This window comes from Opisthocomus hoazin, chromosome 2, assembly GCF_030867145.1.
Source record: "Opisthocomus hoazin isolate bOpiHoa1 chromosome 2, bOpiHoa1.hap1, whole genome shotgun sequence".
Lineage (NCBI taxonomy): Eukaryota > Metazoa > Chordata > Aves > Opisthocomiformes > Opisthocomidae > Opisthocomus > Opisthocomus hoazin.
In genome coordinates this window covers 131,148,185-131,165,146 of record NC_134415.1, presented here as the reverse complement: position 1 = coordinate 131,165,146, position 16,962 = coordinate 131,148,185, and the positions used below count along the sequence as shown (strand labels likewise).

Below are 16,962 nucleotides of genomic sequence, written 5' to 3'. Positions count from 1 at the left end.
ATGTGCGTGCAAACATGCATGGTGGGGGGCTGGAGACATCCTGGAGCCCTTCACCGGGTCGATCCCTCCAGCCCACAAAGAGCACCCATGGGGGGACAGGTTGGGAGCAACACAGAGCTCGAAGCGGCGGAGGCGGCAGCACAGAGCGGAGCGTGGCGCAGAGAGCATCCTTCCCACCGAGCCCTCGGCGTGCGCAGGATGAGGCCACCCGGGACCGGGACGTCCTCCAGATGGAGGAATCCCTCTCTTACCCTCATGCTGTGGCGCTTGAAGACGTTGTGGCGGTTGAGCGGCGGGGTGTGCAGGGAGTTGGCCGGAGACTGGTACTCGATGGGGCTGGTGAGCGTAGGCGAGCTGGCACACAGACCCTCGGGCACCTGCGGGTGGGCGGCGGGGGGCAGGCGGGCAGCGGGGCGGCGCGGGCACAAAACAAGGCCACGGGGAGGGGGGGGTTAGTGCGGACAGATGGACGGACAGACGGGGCAGACGACGTGGGGGAGAGCGGCTTTTGCACCAGGAGCAGCCTCTGCCCTCAGGCCCGTCCGTGCGGCTGGATCGGGACCTTCCTCCCTGCTCCGCTCTTCCTTGCCCTAAGCATCGGCTTCAGACCTCGCGTGCTGCTGTCTGGACCCCTGCCCAGCCCCAGAAGAGCACCCAAAAGCTCTTAAGGATTTCACCCCAATGCTGCAGGGACCAGCACGGGTCCTTGTAGAGAGGGTGACCTGTGCTCCCACCAGGCAGCCAAACTCAGCCCAGGTAACGCCAGAGAGCAGCAAACCTCCTCTCACAGAATCACAGAATCACAGAATGGTAGGGGTTGGAAGGGACCTCTGTGGGTCATCCAGTCCAACCCCCCTGCCGAAGCAGGGTCACCTACAGTAGGCTGCACAGGATCTTGTCCAGGCGGGTCTTGAATATCTCCAGAGAAGGAGACTCCACAACCTCCCTGGGCAGCCTGTTCCAGGGCTCCGTCACCCTCAGAGGGAAGAAGTTCTTCCTCATGTTCAGACGGAACTTCCTGTGCCTCAGTTTGTGCCCATTGCCCCTTGTCCTGTCGCTGGGCACCACTGAAAAGAGCTTGGCCCCATCCTCCTGACACCCACCCTGCAGATATTTGTAGGCATTTATAAGGTCCCCTCGCAGCCTTCTCTTCTCTCCTCTCAGCCGAGCGTGCAAACTCCCCTTCCCAGGGGTGAAAGCCCCTCTGCCAGCTCCAAGGGATGGCTGAAACACGGGGCGGGCAGGGCAGGGCAGGGCTGAGCCCCGAGCGGTGCGGTGTTCTGCTGGCAAGGCGTCGGGAGGCACTCGGTGGTGGCATGGAGCACGTCGGACCCCCAAAAACCACGAGCCCCTGCGGGCTCGAGCTCCAGGCAGGGCTTTCCAGCATGGACCCCTTTGTTCAGGTCCCTGTGGGATGCTCCGGCCACGCAACCTTACCTGGAACTGCAGCTTGGGAGCCAGGAGGTTGCTCTGGGGTGGTGGCTTGTACCTGGGTCTGCTGGGCTGCGGGGAGTGGAGGAGGGAGGAATGCAGGGTGGGTGCAAGACTGGGGAGGTCCCACTTCTGCAGCACCCACCGATGGGTCAAGGTGGGGAGAGGAACCTGCCTGTGCTGCCCACATGGGCTCTGCCCTCTCCTCACCTTCGGAGGTGGCTCCTGGAAGGACGGCGGCTCCATGATTTTGGGAGGCCGGTGGCGGTTGTTCCTCTCCTGCTCCTTGGCCAGCTCCTTCTCCATCAGGTAAATGTCACTGCAGGGGGAGACGGAGGGTGACAGTGCTGGGTGGGAGCGCTGGCACAGCCCCACTGGCATGGACGCATCTCCCATGCCCAGGGATGCTTGAGCTGGATGGGCCAAGGAAAAAACGAGGGAGTACGGAGGGACGGGAAGAGCAGAGGGAAAGGACTGGGAGGACATAGCTTGGTCATGGCCAACATCAGCGTCACCATGGTTGGCCCCAGTGAGATGTGGGGTCAGGATTCCCCTGCAAGACCCCATCCCAGGAAGCAAAGCATTTCCACTTCAGCCCAGGCACCACCAGACCAGAGGCAGGTGGGCTCACATGGGCTCAAAATGGTCCTTTGAGTTCGGACTTGGCCAGAAAACTCCAGACCCAGGGTCTTGCATGGCTTCATTTTTCTCCTTCACCCACTTGCCCACCCTTCCGTCAAACCATGGACCCCAAAGCCCATCATCAGTCCCCTGTCTCCTCGCTCACCTCAAGCTGCAAACCAAGTCCTTGAACTTGGGCCTTTCGCTGGGGTCGTAGTCCCAGCAGCGCGTCATGAGGGTGTAGAGCATGGGCGGGCAGAGGTCAGGCTTGGGCAGGCGGTCGCCCCTCTCCAGCACCCCGATCACATCCTTGTTCTCCAGCCAGAAGAAGGGTTGCTTGCCGTAGCTCAGGATCTCCCACATGCACACGGCTGTGGGAGCAAGACGAGCAACCTCAGCTGATGCAATGGTTGGGGCACCAGACCCTCGCTTGAGTTTTTGGGGACCTGGTGACAGTGCCATGCTTTGCTGCATGACACCAGGTCACTGGGCTGCTCGGCCTCTCATAGAATCATCGAGTCATTAAGGTTGGAGAAGACCTCTAAGATCATCAAGTCCAACCGTCAACCCAACACCCCCACGCCTGCTAAACCATGTCCCCAAGTGCCACATCCACACGGTTTTTGAACCCTTCCAGGGATGGGGACTCCACCACTGCCCTGGGCAGCCTGGTCCAATGTCTGACAACTCTTGCAGAAAAGAATTTTTTCCTAATATCCAATATAAAAAATAAAAAAGAGGAAAGAGCTGCCTTCTCTCCTGGGAGCTGGAAGGAGCCCAGCTCCTGGTTGCTGCTGGCCATAGGGCTTTTAGGGACAGACAGACGGACAGATGAGTGCCAGAGGCCATGGGGATGGGCTGATAGGCTGGGGATGGATATTTGCAGGGGGTAGAGTTTAACTCAGGCCCCCGACCATCTTGAACTCACTGGAGGAGGAGGAATCACCTAACGATGGCTGGATTGCAAGAAGCTCTGCCCCAGGAGACCTTTCCCCAAGGTCAAGGCTGGGGTAACCCTCCCCACCCCAGAGCAGGATTTGTCCCTGTGCATGAAGACGATGCGGCGGGAGGTGGACAATGCCCAGGACCCCGCTCCGGCCCCGTCTCACCACGCACCAAACATCCAGACGTCGCTGGCCGTGGTGAAGCGGCGGAAGTTGATGGACTCGGGTGACATCCACTTGATGGGGAGACGGGTGATGGATGCTGGAGGGAGAGGCAGACGGTGGCCGTGCTCACTGTGAGGGGGACGGAGCAGCCCCAGCGCAGGCAGAGCAGGGCAGAGAGGTCTCGCCACGGTCTCTGCCCTCACCGGGCTGGAGTGAGCCCCAACCCCATCATATAGCTCTTACCTTTATAGTACTCCTCATCCTCAATGTACCTCGAGAGCCCGAAGTCGCCCAGCTTCACGCACTCCGGGGAGGCCACCAGGATGTTCCTCACAGCAATATCCCTGCAAGGAGAGAGAGACCCACGGCTGGGGAGAAGGGATGGAGAAGGCCAGTTCTGGGCTCCCCAATTCAAGAAAGATGAGGAGCTACTGGAGAGAGTCCAGCGGAGGGCTATGAGGATGAGGAAGGGACTGGAGCATCTCTCCTACGAGGAGAGGCTGAGGGAGCTGGGCTTGTTCAGCCTGGAGAAGAGAAGGCTGAGAGGGGACCTTCGAAATGCCTCTAAATATCTGCAGGGTGGGGGTCAGGAGGATGGGGCCAGACTCTTTGCAGTGGTGCCCAGCGACAGGACAAGGGGCAACGGGCACAAACTGAAGCCTGGGAAGTTCCAGCTGAACCCGAGGAAGAACTTCTTCCCTCTGAGGGTGACGGAGCCCTGGCCCAGGCTGCCCAGAGGGGCTGTGGAGTCTCCTTCTCTGGAGATATTCCAGACCCACCTGGACGTGGTCTGTACAGCCTGCTCTCGGTGACCCTGCTTGGGCAGGGGGTTGGGCTGGGGGGTCCCCAGAGGTCCCTTCCAACCCCGAACATTCTGTGATTCTGCGATTCTGTGAAGGGGAGCTCACACCCGACCAACCAGCTCACCCAGCCGTGAAAAGGGTCCGCAGCAAAGGGTGCTGCCAGTCTCTGCCCCTGCCCGCTCCTGCTCCCCATCTGCCTGTCCCCCCCATGGTCTCTGCCTTCCCCTGCCTCTCCCGGCATCTGCCCGGCTCCTTGTCCCTCCTGCCCTACCTGTGGACGCAGTTGATGGCCTCCAGGTAGGCCAGGGCTTTGCTGATCTGCAGCGCGTAGAGGATGAGCGTGGGCACGGCGAGGCAGGGCTTGTTCTGCTCCAGGTATTGTCCCAGCTGCAAAGGGACGAGCGAGGGGGGCTCAGAGACCAGGCTGGCAGGGGGGGCCGGGGTGGGTTCCAGCGGTGGGACCCCCCTCACCTCTCCATAGGGATAGAGCTCCATGATGATCCAGGTGGGCTCCTCTTCTGCGATGCCGATGAGCTTCACGATGTGGGGGTGGTCCAGCTTCTTCATCAGCACTGCGGGGAGACGGCGTCAGACACCCCGCAATGGGGGGGGGGGCCCCCCGCTCCAGGACCCCCAACCCTTGTCCTGGGGTGTAGGGGCAGATCTCTGCCATGAAGCCAGAGTCAGAGCAGGAGGAATTCCCAACGATAGCCTCGTACGTCTCCAAAGAGGTTTGGGCAGGGTTCTGCCGTCCTGTCTCTAACCCCCCACCAATGCAGATCTGCAGACACCCCCAGGACCCCCATCTCTATCCCCTGCCCCCCTGTGTGGTGCAGTGAGCAGGCTCCATCCCCCCAAAAGGGCAGCAAGACCCCCTCCCCCTGCAGTGTACCCGCTTCGCTCAGGAACTTGTCCTTGTTCTCCGGGCTGCAGTCCTTCTTGCAGGTCTTCACAGCCACGTTGACCCTCTCCCCTTTCTGGAAGGAGAAGGAGGGGTGGGGGCTGCTTTACCCTCCTCCCCTCGGGCACGGGGGAGGCAGGCAGGGCAGGGAGAGGGCAGGACGCTCACCGGGGTGGTGTAGATCCCCTCGTAGACCTCTCCGAAGAAGCCTTCTCCCAGGATCCTGCCCAACGTGACGTCCTCCCGGGAGATCCCGTAGTGCTGGACTTCACGGAGAGGGGAGCAGGGCAGAGGTGGCAGCGCCAGCGGAGGAGGGGGAGCTGCCTGCACCCCCTCCCACTCCACGGGCAGACCCTCAGTGCTAAGCAGGAGACGTTGGCCATCCCTGGGTACCAACCCTCTCCACCACCCCTTAGCAAGGACCCACAGGTCCTGCCCCACGGTGCACGGGGGTGATCCCAGCTCCTTCAGCCCCTCTGGGGTGGGCAGCGCAGGCAAAACCTTCTTCAGAGCTTTGAGGGGATGGGGTGGGCAATTGGGGCGGGCAGGAGGAGCTGGGAGGGCTTGGCTGGGGTGCTGGGCAAGAGGGCGCCCAGAGGGGTGGCACCTACCTCCAGACCTCGGTCTTGAGGACTCATCAGGGATTTCAGCGTAAATATCGGAGTCTAGGGCAAGAAGGGGGTTGCAGGCAGGGATTCAGGCAGCTCAGCGGGCAGGGGGGCTTCCTGCAGCATCCCCATGCCTGGAGCAGCCCCTCGTAGGCACCACGGCCGGTGGGAGCCAGCGGGATGCCAGCCTGGCCCTCCGCCGGGATGCTTGGTGGCATCTCAGCCCCCCTGGGGCAAAGGGCTGGGGGTGTCCAGCTCCCCCGAACCCCCAAATCCCCTCACACCGGGGTCCCACAGCCACACCTGCATCCCCCCAGGCTGGTGGGAAGGGAGAAGAGCCAAAACCACTCACCCACGCTCATGCTGTCGGACAGCGTGGACCGCCTCTCCTCCAGGTGCCTGGGGTGGGGGGTGGAAGGAGGTCGGGGTCAGGGAGCGGGGTTGGGGGGCAGGAGGGGGTCCCAGCCCGGCTCCGGGGCCAGGCGTTACTCACGGGGCCGGGATCTGCGGGAGGCTGATCCTCTTCTCCCGCTCTGCGGAGAGGAGAGCGGACAGTCATTCCCCGGCCACCTCCATCAGAGCCCGATGGGCGCCGGGGTGTCCGCCCGCCATGCCTCGCCCACACGCGCAGTGAGTTTGGTGGGTCTCAGCTGGGCTCGCTCCAAAGCCACCGGTGATGCCGTGGCCGTGGAGAAGGGCTCGGGTGGGGACCCTGCTGGGGTCGGTGTCCCCCAGGCGCTCACCTCTCCTGGGGAAGACGATGAGGGAGGTTTCCAAGTCCCCTTGCAGCCGGCAGTAGCCATCGATGAGGTCGGCCATGTTCTCCGCCTCGGCCAGAGAAGCTGTCTTGATGGCCAGGGACTGGGGGAGACGGCAGCGACGGGGGGGATGGGTGAGCTCAGAGATTGGGGGGGATGCTGGCATGGGGGGGTCTCCCCCCAGCTCCTCTCCTCCTTGGGGTAGCTCGGTGACCACCTCCCTGCTCCGCAGCAGATCCCAGTTTCTCCAGCACCGCCCTTCCCAGGACACCCCGGCCAACACGCCCAGCCCTAAACCACCCCCAGGTGGGGTGGACACATTTGAGGGGGGTGGGCACCCCCAGGGCAGCTTGGATGTGCCCTGCTTTGGGGGACGTTGTCCCCTCGGCCGGGGCTGGAGGCAGGAGCCCTCTTGGTGGAAGCAGAGCCGTTCACCAAGTCCTGCCTAACCCGCAGGGATGCGATGCCACCCCCCAGCACCGGGGGATCCCCCCCATCCCCCCCACACCCCCCAGTACCTGGGGGACCCCCTCAGCCCCTCCTCACCTGGGGGGTGCCGCTGAGCCCCAGCTGCAGCACAGCCCGGCCCTCCTCCACGCTGGAGCACTTGATGGACTTGATGTGCTTGAATTCGGCCAAGCAGGTGGGCTGGGGGGAGAGGCAGAGCCCCCACGCCGACGTTAATCACTAATTTAAGAGCAGCCACGTCCCACTCCTCATCTCGTACCCATCCCCCTCCCCGTACCTTGGCCTCCTTGCTCGTCATCTGCCGGATGCCCTTGGGTCCGATGACCAGGTCCACCGTGATGTTCCACCCTTGCTGGAGGTGGGGGGGGGGAAGCAGAAGGAGGATGCAGATTTGGGGTAGGGGGTAAAGTTTTACCCCCAGAGCCAGGTTATCCCCCCTTCAACCTGCTGCAAAGTGTGAGACACCCTGGGAAAAACATCACTTTCCCGGAGGGGCTTGGAGAGAGGATGGTTTGGGGAGGGGGTGGTGGATGGTGCCAGGCAAGGAGCCCAGCGGGGGTGGTTTTCCTCCTCTTCATCCCAACAGGGTTCCCAGGGCTCCTGCTCTGCTGCTTTCTCACCCCAAAGGGGTCTGGCAAACCTCAGCACCCACCAGGCTCGGAGCCCCTGGGTGTGGAAGGTCCCCAGAGCCCCCCCCACTGCACCCCAACCCCTCTCAGCAATCAGCATCCTCCAAAAAGGGCCCCCAGGGCCTCTCCCTGTTGTGGGGAGGGGGAGATGCTCCCTCCCATGGGGGATTTGGGGTTTGTGCCTCCCTCGAGGTGACAGCGAGTGATTTCCAAGCTTTGGACACTCCCCGCAGGGTGTCCCCTGAGCTCGGGGCCGCCAAGTCCCCCTCGGAGCCTGGGGACCACAGCAGGGAGCAGCCCACGGGAGGGTGGCTTTGTCCACGCTGCCACACGCGAGCAGCCCCGGTCTGCGCTGCCCAGACGGTGCCAGGGGATGCTGCGGGTGGCAGCTTGCTGCCTTCCCATGCAGGGTTAATTAACAGCTTGAGAGCATCTCACCTCATCCCATCCCATCCCACCCCACCCCATCCCATCCCATCCCATCCCATCCCACCCCATCCCATCCCATCCCACAGAGTCACAGGATCACAGCATGGTCAGGGGTGGGAAGGGACATCTGGGGATCACCCAGTCCAACCCCCTGCCAAAGCAGGGTCACCCACAGCAGGCTGCACAGGACCATGCAGCCTGCTCTGGCTCTCTCTACTGGAGAGAGTCCAGCACAGGGCTACGAGGATGGTGAGGGGACTGGAGCATCTCTCCTGCGAGGAGAGGCTGAGGGAGCTGGGCTTGTTCAGCCTGGAGAAGAGAAGGCTGCGAGGGGACCTTCGAAATGCCTCTAAATATCTGCAGGGTGGGGGTCAGGAGGATGGGGCCAGACTCTTTGCAGTGGTGCCCAGCGACAGCACAAGGGGCAATGGGCACAAACTGAAGCCTGGGAAGCTCCAGCTGAACCCGAGGAAGAACTTCTTCCCTCTGAGGGTGACGGAGCCCTGGCCCAGGCTGCCCAGAGGGGCTGTGGAGTCTCCTTCTCTGGAGATATTCCAGCCCCGCCTGGCTGCGGTGCTGTGCCCCCTGCTCTGGGTGACCCTGCTTGGGCAGGGGGTTGGGCTGGGTGACCCACAGAGGTCCCTGCCCACCCTGACCATGCTGTGACTCTGTGATTCTGAATGTCTCCAGAGAAGGAGACTCCACAGCCTCACTGGGCACCACTGAACAGAGTCTGGCCCCGTCCTCCTGACACCCCCCCTGCAGATATTTAGAGGCATTTTGAAGGTCCCCTCTCAGCCTTCTCTTCTCCAGGCTGAACAAGCCCAGCTCCCTCAGCCTTTCCTTGTAGGAGAGATGCTCCAGTCCCCTCATCATCCTTATAGCCCATCCCATCCCGTCCCATCCCGTCCCATCCCGTCCCATCCCATCCCATCCCGTCCCATCCCGTCCCATCCCACCCCACTCGGCAGACTCACGATGAGCTCGCAGCGGTAGCTCTCCTGGTCGATGTTGGCGAAGGTGGCGAGGGTGTGGAGGAACTTGAGGATGCACTCCTCCTCCCGCAGCAGCGCGTACTGCTGGAAGGTCTGCTGGATCATCTTCCGAAACTGCTTGGGCTGTGGGCGCGACGCGTGAAAATGCGCGTGTGAGCAGGCACACCTATGCCCGCCAACCCACTCGTGCACACGGATGCACGCAGGACCACCGCACGTGGGTGCACACACGGAGAGGCAGAAACGCCCTCACCAGCGTGTGCAAAGCTCCATGTGCAAACCCACACGCTGACACACACACCCGGCCCCGTATGCGCAGGTACACGCGTGTGTGTGTGCACCTTCACACACGTGAGCGCAGCCACACACGTGCACAAGCGCAGGGAGATCCCACACGTGTCCCTCACCTTCAGGTTCTCCTGCATCTGGCTGGGGAAGAAGAGGTCCAGACCCACCTCCTTCCTGGAGAGCAGAGACCCCCCTGCATGTTAACGGCCCCGTGGGGACCCCCGCTCCCAGGGATGGGTGGGGGCTGCCCTCGGGGGCTGCAGATCGGTTGGGGGGGGGATGGAGCAAGCAAAGTGGGTGCTGAGGGGTGCTGGGGGGAGAAGGCACCCACCCAGCACAGGGTGAAACATTCCTGTCTCCCCCTCTCCGCACCCTCCCCATCAGCAGGGCTCATGGCTGCAAGAGGGTGAGGAGCTGAGTGAGGATGAGGAGCTGTAGGAAGACGAGGAGCTACGGGAGGATGAGGAGTTGCGGGAGGATGAAGAGCTGAGGGAGAATGAGGAGCTGAGGGAGAATGAGGAGCTGCGGGAGGATGAGGAGCTTCAGGAGGAGGAGGAGCTGTGGGAGTATGAGGAGCTGTGGGAGGATGAAGAGCTGCGGGAGGATGAGGAGCTGAGGGAGAATGAGGAGCTGAGGGAGAATGAGGAGCTGCGGGAGGATGAGGAGCTGTGGGAGGATGAAGAGCTGCGGGAGGATGAGGAGCTACGGGAGAATGAGGAGCTGAGGGAGAATGAGGAGCTGCAGGAGGATGAGGAGCTTCAGGAGGAGGAGGAGCTGTGGAAGTATGAGGAGCTGCGGGAGGATGAAGAGCTGAGGGAGGATGAAGAGCTGCGGGAGGATGAGGAGCTGCGGGAGGAGGAGGAGCTGAGGGAGGGTGAGGAGGTGAGGGAGGATGAGGAGCTGCGGGAGGATGAGGAGCTGCGGGAGGAGGAGGAGCTGAGGGAGGATGAGGAGCTGCGGGAGGAGGAGGAGCTGCGGGAGGAGGAGGAGCTGTGGGAGGATGAGGAGCTGCGGGAGGATGAGGAGCTGCGGGAGGAGGAGGAACTGAGGAAGGATGAAGAGCTGAGGGAGGATGAAGAGCTGAGGGAGGATGAGGAGCTATGGGAGGAGGAGGAGCAGCGGGAGGAGGAGGAGCTGAGGAAGGATGAGGAGCTGAGGGAGGAGTAGGAGCTGAGGGAGGGTGAGGAGCTGAGGGAGGATGAGGAGCTGCAGGAGGATGAGGAGCTGTGGGAGGATGAGGAGCTGCGGGAGGATGAGGAGCTGCGGGAGGATGAGGAAGGCCACCCACAGATCCCCAGCCCCTCAGGGCCGGCTGGATGGGGTGGGAGATTTAGGGGTAAGGGGGTTTCTGCGCGGCGGGACGGGCTGTGCCTACTCACTCCAGGAACTCGAAGTTGGACTTCTTATCCAGCGCGTTTTGAGGCATGTCCTTATAAAACCTCCTGTGAGAAGGGAGAGCCATCAGCCGGCCACCCAGTGTCCATGTCCCCGCTGCCACGTCCCCCCGCCACGGCAAAGAAAGCGGTGGGAAATCCCTCCTCCCCTTGCAAAACCCCCCACGGCCCCCCAAGCCCGCTCCCCAGCCCTCCCACAGAATCACAGAATCACAGAATCACAGAATAGTAGGGGTTGGAAGGGACCTCTGTGGGTCATCTAGTCCAACCCCCCTGTCGAAGCAGGGTCACCTACAGCAGGCTGCACAGGACCTTGTCCAGGTGGGTCTGGAATATCTCCAGAGAAGGAGACTCCACAGCCTCCCTGGGCAGCCTGGGCCAGGGCTCCGTCACCCTCAGAGGGAAGAAGTTCTTCCTCGGGTTCAGACGGAACTTCCTGTGCCTCAGTTTGTGCCCGTTGCCCCTTGTCCTGTCGCTGGGCACCACTGGAAAGAGTCTGGCCCCGTCCTCCTGACCCCCACCCTGCAGATATTTAGAGGCATTTCGAAGGTCCCCTCGCAGCCTTCTCTTCTTCAGGCTGAACAAGCCCAGTTCCCTCAACCTCTCCTCGTAGGGGAGATGCTCCAGTCCCCTCACCATCCTTGTAGCCCTAAGCCTCACCCCAGCCCTCCCACAGCAGCCGAGGGGCCGGGACAGGCCGAGGAACGTACCTGAGCTCCAGGCAGCCCAGCTGCAGGGCCATGCCTTCGCTCACCTTGCTGGCGTAATTCTGCATGTACTCGCTCCGGAGCTGCCGAGGAGACGCGGGGGTCAGGAGGTGCAGGGGGTGCTGGCAGGGGGTGCTGGCAGGGGGTGCTGGCCTGGGATCTTGCAGGGGATGCTTGCAGGAGACGCTTGCATGGGATGCTGGCAGGAGATGCTCGCAGGGGATGCTCACAGAGGATGCTCGCAGGAGACACGTGCAGGGGGTGCTCGCAGGGGGTGCTCGCAGGGGGTGCTGGCAAGGGGTGCTTGCAGGAGATGAGTGCAGGGCATGCATGCAGGGGATGCTCACAGAGGATGCTCGCAGGGGATACCTGCAGGAGATGTGTGCAGGGAGGGCTCGCAGGGGATGCTGGCAGGAGATGTGTGCAGGAGATGCTGGCAGGGGATGCTTGCAGGGGGTGCTTGCAGGAGATGAGTGCAGGGGATGCTGGCAGGGAATGCTCGCAGGGGATGCTGGCAGGAGGTGTCGGCAGGGGACGTATGCAGGGGGTGCTTGCAGTAGATGCGTGCAGGAGATGCTTGCAGGAGGTCCCGCAGGGGATGCTCGCCAGGGATACACGCAAGGGATGCTGGCAGGAGATGTGTGCATGGGATGCTCTCAGGGGATGCTCTCAGGGGATGCTCTCAGGGGATGCTTGCAGGGGATGCTTGCAGGGGATGCTGGCAGGAGGTGTCAGCAGGGGATGCGTGCAGAGGGTGCTTGCAGTAGATGCGTGCAGGAGATGCTTGCAGGAGGTCCCACAGGGGGTGCTCGCAGGGGATGCTCGCAGGGGATACTTGCAGGGGATGCTGGCAGGAGATGTGTGCAGGGGATGCTGGCAGGGGATGCTTGCAGGGGCTGCTTGCAGGAGGTGTCGGCAGGGGACGTATGCAGGGGGTGCTTGCAGTAGATGCGTGCAGGAGACGCTTGCAGGAGGTCCCACAGGGGGTGCTCGCAGGGGATGCTCGCAGGGGATGCTGGCAGGGGATGCTGGCAGGGGATGCGTGCAGGCGGTGCTTGCAGGAGGTGCCAGCAGGGGACGCTCTCAGGGGACGCTCTCAGGGGATGCTCTCAGGGGATGCTTGCAAGGGATACTTGCAGGGGATGCATGCAGGGGGGGCTCGCAGGAGATGTGTGCAGGGGATGCTTGCAGGGGGTGCTTGCAGGAGGTGTTGGCAGGGGATGTGTGCAGGGGGTGCTTGCAGTAGATGTGTGCAGGAGATGCTTGCAGGAGGTCCCACAGGGGGTGCTCGCAGGGGGTGCTTGCAGGAGATGCTGGCAGGAGACACGTGCAGGGGATGCTAGCAGGGGGTGCTTGCAGGGGGTGCTCACAGGGGATTCTGGCAGGGGCTGCTGGCAGGAGGTGTCAGCGGGGGACATGTGCAAGGGATACTCACAAGGGATGCGTGCAGGAGGTGCAGGCAGGGGATGCTCGCAGGGGGTGCTTGCAGGGGATGCATTTAGGGGATGCTGGCAGGAGACGCGTGCAGGGGATGCTGGCAGGGGATGCTCACAGGGGATGCTGGCAGGGGATGCTGGCAGGGTCTGTGCCCTCCCGTATCCCATGCTGGGATGCAGCCGGGGAAGAAGCAGGGTGAATGGGTTGGGACCGGCTGTCCCTGATGGAGATGCCCAGATCCAGCAGTGGGCTGGGACCACAGAGGCTGCTCTTTGGCAGCCCAGGGTGAAGGTAAGTGGGCTACAAGGACTCGGGGCTCTTGGGAATCTTGTTTTCTGGGCTGGGGAGGAGGAAACACCCTCCTGGAGCTGGGGGTGGCTGGAAAGCAGACCTGGCTGGGGCTAGAAGACCCCCAGGGCCACCTCTGACCTGCTGGTAGAAGTAGAGCAAGGTGGTCTTGTCTTCTTTGAAGCGCTCCATGAAATCCTCCGGCAGATAGCGGATTTGGAGATCGTACCTGGCAACAGAAGAGTCCTTTGATGAGGACCACGCTCGAGGAGCTTTCCCTAGAATGGGGCTCGGTGGTCTCCGTGTCCCTGCCCTTGGTGGGTTTGGGGACATGGAAAGGGACACCACGACCTCGGGGTCCTACCTCCACTCGGCCTCCAGGTGCAAGCACTCGTACTTCTCCTGCACTTCGCCCACCGTTAGGTCCGGGTGCAGCCAGTGGATCTCGTCTGACTTCACATGCTTCAGGCGGAGCCCGTAGCACTCGGCCAGCTTGATGTCGGGCCCGATGCGACCGCTCACCAGGATGGACCTGATCACCTCCTGGGGTGGGAAAGGGCAGGGTTGAGACCCGAGCATCCCCAGCCAGGCTCCAGATGAGCTTCAGATAGGAGGAAAATGAGGAAGAAATACAGCACAACCGCAACACAAATGTCCTTGGAGCGAAAACACAGCCCCACACCCAGCCACCAGCCCCAGCGGTCTCCATGTGAAGCCTCCAAAGATGCCTCCATCTTGCTCTGCAACAACCCACAGCCTGAATATGTCTTATCCAACCTTCCAGAGGTGTTTCAGTTGGGGATAAAAAGCCCAGGTGGGTTATTTCCACCCTTCCTTACACCTCAGTTGAGCTGCACCTGAACACAGCTTTGGTTGCGAGCAGGTAGCAAAGCAAGCATCGATGTTGCTGGTGAGCTTGCGGTGCAGGTTCTTTCTGCTGCCCCAGAACTGGGGCAGTGCGGGCAGGGAGCCCTCGGGACCCTGCCAGGTCTCTGCTCTCACTCTGGTAGCTAAAAAGCCAACGGAAATCTGATGGTTGTTCACACAACCAGTGGGCAAGGTGTCCCCAAGGAGCGACCACCTCCGGCTTGCTCCGCTCCTGCGTCCTGCTGGCTGCGCTCCCACCGCGGCGCTGGGGACAGCCGGACCGTTGCCATTTCATGGTTTCACTTGCATTTTTCCACCCCAAACATCTCCTTCCCAGCCTGACGAGTCCTCTCCTGCTCTGCCCACTCCTCGGAAACTTTCTGCTATGCCACAACCTGCTCCTGGAGATGGGAGGAGGGGGACAGCCCTGTCCTCCTCCACGTCCCACCAGCTGAGGAACAACCCCCAGCTCAGCTGTACTTTGGTCACCTCCCTGTGACTTCATGGCAATGCGCTGTCCTGAAGACTTGGCCCAGGAGAAGGCATAGTTGTGTCCAGTTCTGGGCTCCCAAGTTCAAGAAAGATGAGGAGCTACTGGAGAGAGTCCAGCGGAGGGCTGCGAGGATGATGAGGGGACTGGAACATCTCCCCTACGAGGAGAGGCTGAGGGAGCTGGGCTTGTTCAGCCTGGAGAAGAGAAGGCTGCGAGGGGACCTAATAAATGCTTATAAATATCTGAAGGGTGGGTGTCAGGAGGATGGGGCCAAGCTCTTTTCAGTGGTGCCCAGTGACAGGACAAGGGGCAATGCGCACAAACTGAGGCACAGGAAGTTCCGTCTGAACATGAGGAAGAACTTCTTCCCTCTGAGGGTGATGGAGCACTGGCCCAGGCTGCCCAGGGAGGTTGTGGAGTCTCCTTCTCTGGAGATATTCAAGACCCGCCTGGACAAGGTCCTGTGCAGCCTGCTGTAGGTGACCCTGCTTCAGCAGGAGGGTTGGGCTGGGTGACCCACAGAGGTCCCTTCCAACCCCTACTATTCTGTGATTCTGTGATAGCATCACCCATTGCGCCTAGGGCGTGTATCCCTCATGGTGGACACCAACCCTGCAGCACCCAAGCACAGAGCCTGTGCTGGCTGGTAGGTCCCCAGCACCCACATATCTTCCCCCGGCTGGGAAGACACAAGACTCCGGGTAGGAAGGGTGAGGAGCACGTTTCCAGCCCAAAGCCACCATGTCCATGATGGAAAGGCACCAATATCACCTTTGCTGTCCTCCCAGCCCCATGTCCCCGCAAGCAAAGGGCAGAAGCTGGGTACAGAGGTTGAGTGCAGAAGTCTCAGTGGGGTGGGAGGAGGGACCTGGGTGCTGGCTTGCAGCACGAGCAGGAGAGCAAGAAGTGCTGCTGGCCCTGCAGCTGGGTGCACCCCTGGGGTCCCCAGCAGGCAGTGGCACCATGACGTGGCCATGAGGAAGTGCTGAGGGTTTGGGGCTATGAAGGTCACTGTTGCCCTCACCACTGAGGACCTGTGTCCTTGCAGGTCAGTGAGGATGGAGGAAAGGTGGGGACCCAGCTCCTGCCGGTCCCCAGCCTCCTCCCGGCAGCATGAGCTGAGCCCCAGCCCTGCAAGGTACGTCATGTCCCAAATCCACTTCTCTTCTGGCCTCCTCCCATCGCTCCCTGCAGCGCTGTGCTCAGGGATGTCTTCTCCAGGGCCAGATGAACCGTGGCCTGGAAACTCCTCTTCGCTGCTCTCAAATGGAGTCAGCAGCAACTCGCTAGGGCCAATCCACGCTGCAGGAACCAGCAGCAGGGCCAAGAAGCCCTTGCCCTCTCCAAGTCTCCCCTGGGCCACCAGAGATGGCCACTTTTTCTACCTTATCTCCAGATTTTGGTGCTTCAGAGCCACAAGACTCTGAAGGGGCTACCATGCCATGGGAAGGGGCGTCTGGAAGGGAGCTAGCTTTGATGCCATGTGGACAAAACAGCCCCCCCCTCCCCTGCCCCATCCACCGCCCCTGCCCACATACCCGGATCTCCGTTGTCACGGGGCACTTCACCAGCTTGAAGTTCTTGCCCATGTTGAAGCTGTTGCTGTAGAAGCAGACCTTGAGGATGCGCATCTCCTCCTTGTCCATCTCCAACGTCCCCATGCCCAGGGTGGCCTCCAGCGTCCCGGCCAGGCTGCGGGAGGAGCTGCTCCGCGGGCGACCCAGCGCCTCGGGGATGGCCGACATCCTCAGCACGCCCGGGTTGCTAGGAGCTGAGCATCCCTTCCCTGCGGGAGAGACACGGTGCTGGCACGGAGGGGACCCTGGGGACCAGGGGGTCACTCTGCCAGCAGGGGAAATGGGGATGGGGATGGGAGAGGGAAGGGTGGGATGGGGACAGTGGGGACTAGCCGAGGTGGCTGGGGAAGGGAAGGAGGGAAGGGACGGAGAGCTGGAGGTGGACAGAGACTGAGGTGGAGAAAGAAAGTAAAGCAACAAAGGGTGCCCTCCCTCTTGCCATGCACCCCAGCCATGCATGGCCACCAGGAACCACTGAGTCCAGCACCTCTGGGCAGAGCCTTGTGTCCTTGTCACCTCCAGAGCAATACCTCTGTGTCCCCAACACCACCAGAGCAATACCTGTGTCCCACCACCTCCAGAGCAAGGACTTTATGTCCCATCACCTCCAGAGCAATGCCTTGATGTCCACATCACCTCCAGAGTAATGGCTCTATGTCCTTATCACCTCCACAGCAATGCCTCCATGTCCTTGTCACCTCCAGAGCAATGCCTCCGTGTCCTTGTCACCTCCAGAGCAACGCCTCAGTGTTCCAGCACCTCCAGAGAAATACTTGTGTCCCACCACCTCCACGGCAATGCCTCTGTGTCCTTGTCACCTCCAGAGCAACACCTCGGTGTCCCACTATCTCCAGAGCAATGGCTCTGTGTCCCCACCACCTCCACAGCAATGCCTCCATGTCCTTGTGACCTCCAGAGCAATGCCTCCGTGTCCTTGTCACCTCCAGAGCAACGCCTCAGTGTCCCCACCACCTCCAGAGCAATGCCTCTGTGTCCTTATCCCCTCCAGAGCAACACCTTAGTGTCCCACCATGTCCAGAGCAATGGCTCTGCGTCCCCACCACCTCCACAGCAATGCCTCCACGTCCTTGTGACCTCCAGAGCAATGCCTCCGTGTCCTTGTCACCTCCAGAGCAACACCTTGATGTCCCCACCACCT

At 61.9% G+C, this 16,962-nt stretch overlaps 1 protein-coding gene across 12 annotated transcripts in view; it reads right to left on the bottom strand.

Annotated features, from left to right (window-relative positions):
• The window catches only part of PTK2B (protein tyrosine kinase 2 beta), a 45,147-nt gene that overhangs the window by 4,838 nt on the left and 23,347 nt on the right, over positions 1 to 16,962 (bottom strand). For all 12 annotated transcript variants that reach the window (XM_075415096.1, XM_075415102.1, XM_075415104.1 and 9 more), the window contains 23 exons: positions 15,765 to 16,012; positions 13,231 to 13,409; positions 13,008 to 13,095; positions 11,145 to 11,224; positions 10,420 to 10,482; positions 9,160 to 9,214; positions 8,735 to 8,875; positions 6,977 to 7,051; positions 6,778 to 6,879; positions 6,217 to 6,334; positions 5,967 to 6,006; positions 5,826 to 5,872; positions 5,477 to 5,530; positions 5,034 to 5,131; positions 4,857 to 4,941; positions 4,436 to 4,536; positions 4,236 to 4,351; positions 3,405 to 3,505; positions 3,169 to 3,258; positions 2,219 to 2,423; positions 1,642 to 1,750; positions 1,438 to 1,503; positions 252 to 377 (listed from right to left, as the gene is read on the bottom strand). In XM_075415096.1, the coding sequence (XP_075271211.1) occupies positions 252 to 377; positions 1,438 to 1,503; positions 1,642 to 1,750; positions 2,219 to 2,423; positions 3,169 to 3,258; positions 3,405 to 3,505; positions 4,236 to 4,351; positions 4,436 to 4,536; positions 4,857 to 4,941; positions 5,034 to 5,131; positions 5,477 to 5,530; positions 5,826 to 5,872; positions 5,967 to 6,006; positions 6,217 to 6,334; positions 6,778 to 6,879; positions 6,977 to 7,051; positions 8,735 to 8,875; positions 9,160 to 9,214; positions 10,420 to 10,482; positions 11,145 to 11,224; positions 13,008 to 13,095; positions 13,231 to 13,409; positions 15,765 to 16,012 (2,387 nt within the window). The remainder of the gene's footprint in view (positions 1 to 251; positions 378 to 1,437; positions 1,504 to 1,641; positions 1,751 to 2,218; positions 2,424 to 3,168; positions 3,259 to 3,404; positions 3,506 to 4,235; positions 4,352 to 4,435; positions 4,537 to 4,856; positions 4,942 to 5,033; positions 5,132 to 5,476; positions 5,531 to 5,825; positions 5,873 to 5,966; positions 6,007 to 6,216; positions 6,335 to 6,777; positions 6,880 to 6,976; positions 7,052 to 8,734; positions 8,876 to 9,159; positions 9,215 to 10,419; positions 10,483 to 11,144; positions 11,225 to 13,007; positions 13,096 to 13,230; positions 13,410 to 15,764; positions 16,013 to 16,962) is intronic.